The sequence below is a fragment of the Bombus bifarius genome, unplaced genomic scaffold (assembly GCF_011952205.1).
Source record: "Bombus bifarius isolate JDL3187 unplaced genomic scaffold, Bbif_JDL3187 scf7180000009200, whole genome shotgun sequence".
Classification (NCBI taxonomy): domain Eukaryota; kingdom Metazoa; phylum Arthropoda; class Insecta; order Hymenoptera; family Apidae; genus Bombus; species Bombus bifarius.
The window spans coordinates 1,501,558-1,507,415 of record NW_022884965.1 but is presented as its reverse complement, the minus strand read 5'-3'; the positions used below and the strand labels follow the sequence as shown (position 1 = coordinate 1,507,415).

Sequence of the window (5,858 nt, the reverse complement as noted above, 5' to 3'; positions counted from 1 at the left end):
AGCGTATCTCTCGCGATTGAACGCGTGTGTGCGTGAAAGAACGTACCCACCTACTGTGTACTCTTGTTTTAAGCGTGCGTGATCGTGCATACTCGTCGCAACGAGAGCGAATAAGAGGAAACGTAAAGATTCGGCGAGAGCGAGCGAGATAAAATATAGAGGAAGATCCTCATCCGTGCAAGGAAAATTAAACGAGGATAGAGAGTGGGAATGAGAGAGAAATATGCAAAGAAGCGCGAGTAGAAAGGAGATGGAAGATGCGAGGGCTGCAAGTGGTCGATCGACCAATCGGTGGCCGCTCACACTAAAGCTCTGCGCACACTTCTGCGCATCCGTGTGATCGAGCAAGTAAAGTACATGCTCTCTTGTAATTATGATCCCTTGCTATTGTGTGCGCCGGAGTAGGAGTACTGGTGCGCACGCTCGACCAAGCACGGCCAATAATCACGATGGGACTAAGGGGGAAAGTTGGCCACGCTTAAGAGGCGGAGTCACATTCGCACGGACCATTGGCGAGAGCAGTGCACCGTGAGCGAGCCCGGTTTACGCCTCTTCATTGTGGTCTTTTGCCACGCGTTCATTGTCTTATTCTACTTCTCCCTTGTTGATGACTCGAATGCGTTGTATATATACCATTTCGGTCGAACTACGCTTGACACTTTCTACTCGCGAATTATCCGTCCTGACTGTTGCAGGGTAAGAGAGCGTTGTACGAGAAAGTTTGCAAGCTAATTCTGATACATTTGCCTTTAGGTGTTTTTTTTTTTAGTTCTTTGGATTTTTTCTTCGGATCTTTATGCGATATAGAAAGTAACCCTAGTGACGTGAGATAAATAGTAGAATATAGTTTCTTTCTATAAATTTCACTTTTAACGTAAGCATCCTAATTTTTGGTTTTGAGATAAATAACTGACCGATGATAAATAATGGGTCTCCGTGAATAATGTGGCTCTCTACTCTGCATTGCACCGCTATCTATCATCGTTTTAGCAAAACACGTCCTCCATGCAAAACGAAAGTTACCATTTCTCGATCATATATTCTTCTGAACTGTAAACATTACTAGTTGTCTTTGGTCTTCAGTCTTAACTTCGAAAGTTTGAGAGACACCGCTTTCCAAAGCATAATGCAGGTTAGGTTGGGGTTAGGTGCAGTATAAACAATCACAAAACGTTGTGAAATTGACGAGCTCATTTTATACCTTGAAATAATTGTAGTTCTAGATATTTCTTTAATTCGTTACAATGGACGATGTATATAAATTTTATAATAGAAATGCATCAGCGAAAGTGCATATAAAAGAGTATTTTAATGACTATCGGAAACTGATCGATTGTTTTATACCTATGAAAAGAGCTGAAGATAATTTGATGGAGATGATGGGAGTTCAGCTTACAGAGGAAGAAATGTCCACGTTAACAGAATATTGCAGGTTTTTCAACATCTGTAAACTTCGATCTTTCAAAGTTGTTCTACGATAATGTAAAACAATTATTTTTAGCGTTGATAATTTGACAGTGGAAGGAGAAGTTCCAAAATTAATTAATAATAGAAAAATAAGAAAAAAAGAGGTGTTTGATGCTCAAGAACCACCAAAAGATGTACAGTTACAAACTATTCAAAGTCTAAGGCAAAGGTTAAAACAAAACTTCAAAAAGCCTACTTATAAATACCTAAGCGAATTGTTCGTAGTAAGTATCTAGTTTGAAATGGAAATGAAAAGAAATATATTTTGTATACGATTACTATTTTTTCTTTCCCTCAGAATTATAGAAAGGTAGAAGCAACAAATGAAATGTGTGCTGTTCCTGGTCATGATATTCTTATATTTGTTAGAATTTACTATCCTTTTCTACACCGTGGAAAAAGTGCACCAAAGACGGAATGTGGTACATTGTTACGATTACATAATGTTATAGCGATACTAGGTTCTCAAACACTTGCTCAATTACGGGATAAAATATCATGTATTGCTGATTTCAGTATTTCTAGAGAATGTAGCAATAACTTGGACAATGCGATAGGACCTATGGCAAAAGTAATTTATTCTTTCTTAATATTTAGTTAGATGCACTGCATTTGTAATTTATAGTATTTTTCATGACTTTAGGATGTTTACAAATCAGGATTCTTTTTTATTGAAGATACTTTCTATAATGATATGAGGTGTCCCACAAATGTTGACTACAGTAAGGTAATCATCAATTGGGCACAAAGAAGACCAAAATTAGGACCTTTTAATACTGCTACAATGGAAGATTGTACGCTGGATTCATTGTGCGTAAGATTTGGATTCCCATGGGTGTACAAGCACCAAGGTGGTTGTGAACATTTAATTGTGTTTAGCGATGCTAGGTAATTTTATTGTGTCATATATAAACTTCTAATTTTGAAATAGATTTACCTTTTTTGACCTCATTTTACTTTCCTACTATTTTCAGGTTTATTAACTGTGATGATGAATTAGCGATATCCGCGTATCCAAGAATAATTAGATTAAGACCTACATCTTCCAAATTTTGTATGATATGTGGTATCTTCACTGTTCAATGGATTACAATGGAACATGAAAGAATACCGCACAATCCTTGTTATTTTTGTGATATTTGTTTTAAGTCTTATAACTATATTAATGGTAAAAAGGTCGGCGAATTTAAAGCGTACGCATATCCACGAAATATTGAAGCCGTGAAGGGAAAAATAGAAATATAAATGTACCGAACTCCATCTGTTTGCATCAAAAAATAGACTATTTTATTAACGTTTTCAGAGAATATAGCTTTCTCAAATTTTCCTTTGCACTATTTAATTCTGGTTTGAACTCTAATGCTTTCTTATACATATCTTCTGCTTCATTGAGTTTATTCCATCTATGATACAGTACACCCAAATTCGTATAAAACATAGCATCTTTAGGATTCCTTGATATTGCATTCTTAAAATACACTTCCGCTTCCACAAAATTTCCTGCTTTCCCCAATATGTTTGCGATATTGAAATGAATAGATGCATCATCCGGTATATATCGTAAAGCTTGATTTGCTACTTTTAGAGCATCTTCTCGCATACCTAAATCATCAAGAAGTAATACCATATTGGTCCATGCTCTTCTGTGCGTATTTCTTTGTTTCGTAGCAGATTCCCAGGCTTTCAATGCTTTATCATAATTTTTCTGCTCCAAATACTATAAACACAGTCACTTAGAATTTCCGTATTTACTTTCTTTAAGGTTTTGATTAATATTACTAACCAGCACACCCAAATTATAAAAGCAATCAGGATATTTGCTTCTATAAGTCAAAGCAGTCAAGTAACTTTTTTCCGATTCTTCGTATCGTTTTAATGCCGATAAAACAATGCCTAAATTCATCCATGCTGTGGCAAAGTCCTCCCTAAAAAATGACAACTTAGTAGCACTGCATTTTCAATAGGCAATTTCAACCAAGACGATTAAGTAATTGGACATATATACATACACACAATTAGACTTACTGTAACTCAATAGCTCGCTTAAACAACGTCTCTGCTTCTAAATACTTTCCTTGATCTTTGAGCAAATTTCCGAGGTTGTTCATAGCTTGAGCATACGTGGGATTTAGTCTACTTAATACATATTAAAGTTATTTTACGTTTGAGAGATTTATTTTATTTCTGTAGTCTTTTATACCTCAGAGCTTCCTCGTATTCGTATTGCGCTAATGTAGAGTTTCCGGCATCAGCCGCATTTTTCGCAATATTATAGTGTACTTTTGCATTTAATGGACAAACATGTAATGCTGATCGGAATAAAGTAGTTTCAGTTCTCCATTGGTCACTTCTTATCCACGATTTCACAAAGAACAACGAAATTAAAGCTACATATGATAATAGCAAATATTGCACAGGGACACGGTTATAAAGTTTCTGTAATCCTATAACAACTAAAAGGCAGTAACCAGCAGAGGGAATGTATAGAGTTCTCTCTGCCAAAACGAAACCAACATTAAAAAAGATATTGCTGGCTGGCAAAAATGGAATAACGAGCATTGTCACTCCCATAATCGAGTATCTGCAATACAAAGAAAATTTTCTTATATTTTCATTTTATTGTTCCATAGATTTACGAAGTATATAATTACCTTAAAAATGTATCTTCATAAGAATTAAATATATATACCAACATTGCACCAACTATTAACCAGAACAGAAGAACAAAAAGTATTCTTTTATCATTGAAATTAATTAAGGGTATACAACCCATTGACCAATCAAAGCACAGCCACTCAGGACATATCAATAGCCATATATTCAAACAGTAAATATAATTGTAATTTAATATTCGTAAAAATATATTGTGCATGAATGATGCTGGGTTATCCACAGGTTGAAAGATTGGAGCCTTAAACTCCATTATGCAAAATCTCGAAATTATAAGTATCAAACCAGACGCAAAAAGTATAAAGAGCCTGATTAGTAATTTTTGTTTTTGTTTAATAAAATTCTTCAGTTGCTCACACGAAGGTCTTGATGTAATGAACAAGATTATTTGGAATGGATATAGCTTGTTTACTACTATAATGTCATATATGCAACAAATTCCCTGAAAAAGATGTCATTATTATATTTACACACTAACAGATGGAAAAAATATTTCTTACCACTGCAGTAATTCCTGTTTCTTTGCACAGCATTGCAATTGCAACAGATGCGATACAACCACACATACTGAGCCATCTGTATAATAATCTCCTCGCATAGATTGAATAGTAATAAAATATAATGGATATCCACATAAATAGAGCACACAATAATTCTGCTCTACCTACAATGCCCGAAACCTACGCATTTGCATGAATTAGGAGAACAAAAGGTACATCTTCGATTCTTATAAAAGAAAAGCATATAATTACAATTACATACAGCTTCTGTATGCACTGGATGAACAGCAAACAATGCGGTAGCATAAAACGTAGTACTCCTTTCTTTTGAGTCTATAAGTATATTAAATACTGGTAACATTAATATGGAAACAATGGTATGAAGTATTATATTCACTATGTGATAATCTTGAGCTATCAATTTTTCACGAAGCCAAAAATGTAATCTACAAATAATGCAATTCCCTTAGAAAATATACTTAACACGTTAGTTCTTATTATATAAAAAGATGTTACCTAAAAGATAAGATCGTAAGTGGTCTATACGACTTGTGGCTTTGCTTATATGTCAGTCTTGTACCCCAAAAATCATTTTTAAATATATCCATCAAAGGACTGGTTTGAACATCTTCATTATGTACAATGGCTTCAGAATCATCAAATACAAATTCACCATTATAGCTATTAATAAAACACAGAGATAATGTAGTGATTATAATTAAAGAAAATGATATTGGAACATCTGTAAAAGTTAGATTATATTAGTATTGTTTAATTTATAAAATACAATACCGTACAGATATGTACGTTAATGTACCTGGTAATTTGGAATTCATTTTTAATGGCATATTGTTTTCCGCTCTAACGAATTCTATCAAATATTCATCTTCAAGTTCTTATATATCTGTTCTTTCTAATTAAAAATTTATTATCTCTGTATCTTTGTCTTCCGTAACAAAACGCCTTGAGAATTTGTGAATTCCTTACTTCTTACCATTTTCATGTCATTTTCAATGTTATCGGTAGAGCGTAAAATACAATTACGCAGACGAGTTTCATAGAATAATAAATAGATGGCATTTCATATAACTCGTGTCATGTTTCATGTTCTGTAATACCGATTACGAAAACCTTTTACAATCTTGCGCCCTGTGCGATTTATCGTAACGAATCCATACATGTGTATATGGTTACATTATTTGAAATTTATTTCATATCAAA

At 34.1% G+C, this 5,858-nt stretch overlaps 2 protein-coding genes across 4 annotated transcripts; one reads left to right on the top strand and one right to left on the bottom strand.

The window, feature by feature from the left end:
* The first annotated feature begins 1,053 nt into the window (after positions 1–1,053).
* On the top strand, positions 1,054–2,791 carry LOC117214452 (snRNA-activating protein complex subunit 3). Of its 3 annotated transcripts, none has more exons than XM_033460581.1 (6): positions 1,054–1,132; positions 1,218–1,432; positions 1,502–1,691; positions 1,766–2,038; positions 2,111–2,355; positions 2,442–2,712. In XM_033460581.1, exons 2-6 carry the CDS (start codon positions 1,245–1,247, stop codon positions 2,710–2,712), a joined length of 1,167 nt encoding a protein of 388 aa, XP_033316472.1. In that variant the 5' UTR covers positions 1,054–1,132; positions 1,218–1,244. The 3 variants fall into 3 exon arrangements, with proteins under 3 accessions (XP_033316472.1, XP_033316471.1, XP_033316473.1); XM_033460580.1 differs by having other exon boundaries at positions 1,068–1,148; XM_033460582.1 differs by lacking the exon at positions 1,054–1,132 and having other exon boundaries at positions 1,245–1,432; positions 2,442–2,791.
* Positions 2,728–5,640, bottom strand: LOC117214444 (protein O-mannosyl-transferase TMTC4-like). The gene is made up of 9 exons (XM_033460557.1): positions 5,455–5,640; positions 5,154–5,379; positions 4,900–5,083; positions 4,638–4,817; positions 4,119–4,579; positions 3,668–4,048; positions 3,493–3,600; positions 3,251–3,392; positions 2,728–3,184 (listed from the first exon to the last, which is right to left on the bottom strand). The coding sequence occupies exons 1-9, from the start codon at positions 5,483–5,485 to the stop codon at positions 2,750–2,752; spliced, it is 2,148 nt and encodes a 715-aa protein (XP_033316448.1). The 5' UTR covers positions 5,486–5,640; the 3' UTR covers positions 2,728–2,749.
* Between the last annotated feature and the right edge of the window lie 218 nt (positions 5,641–5,858).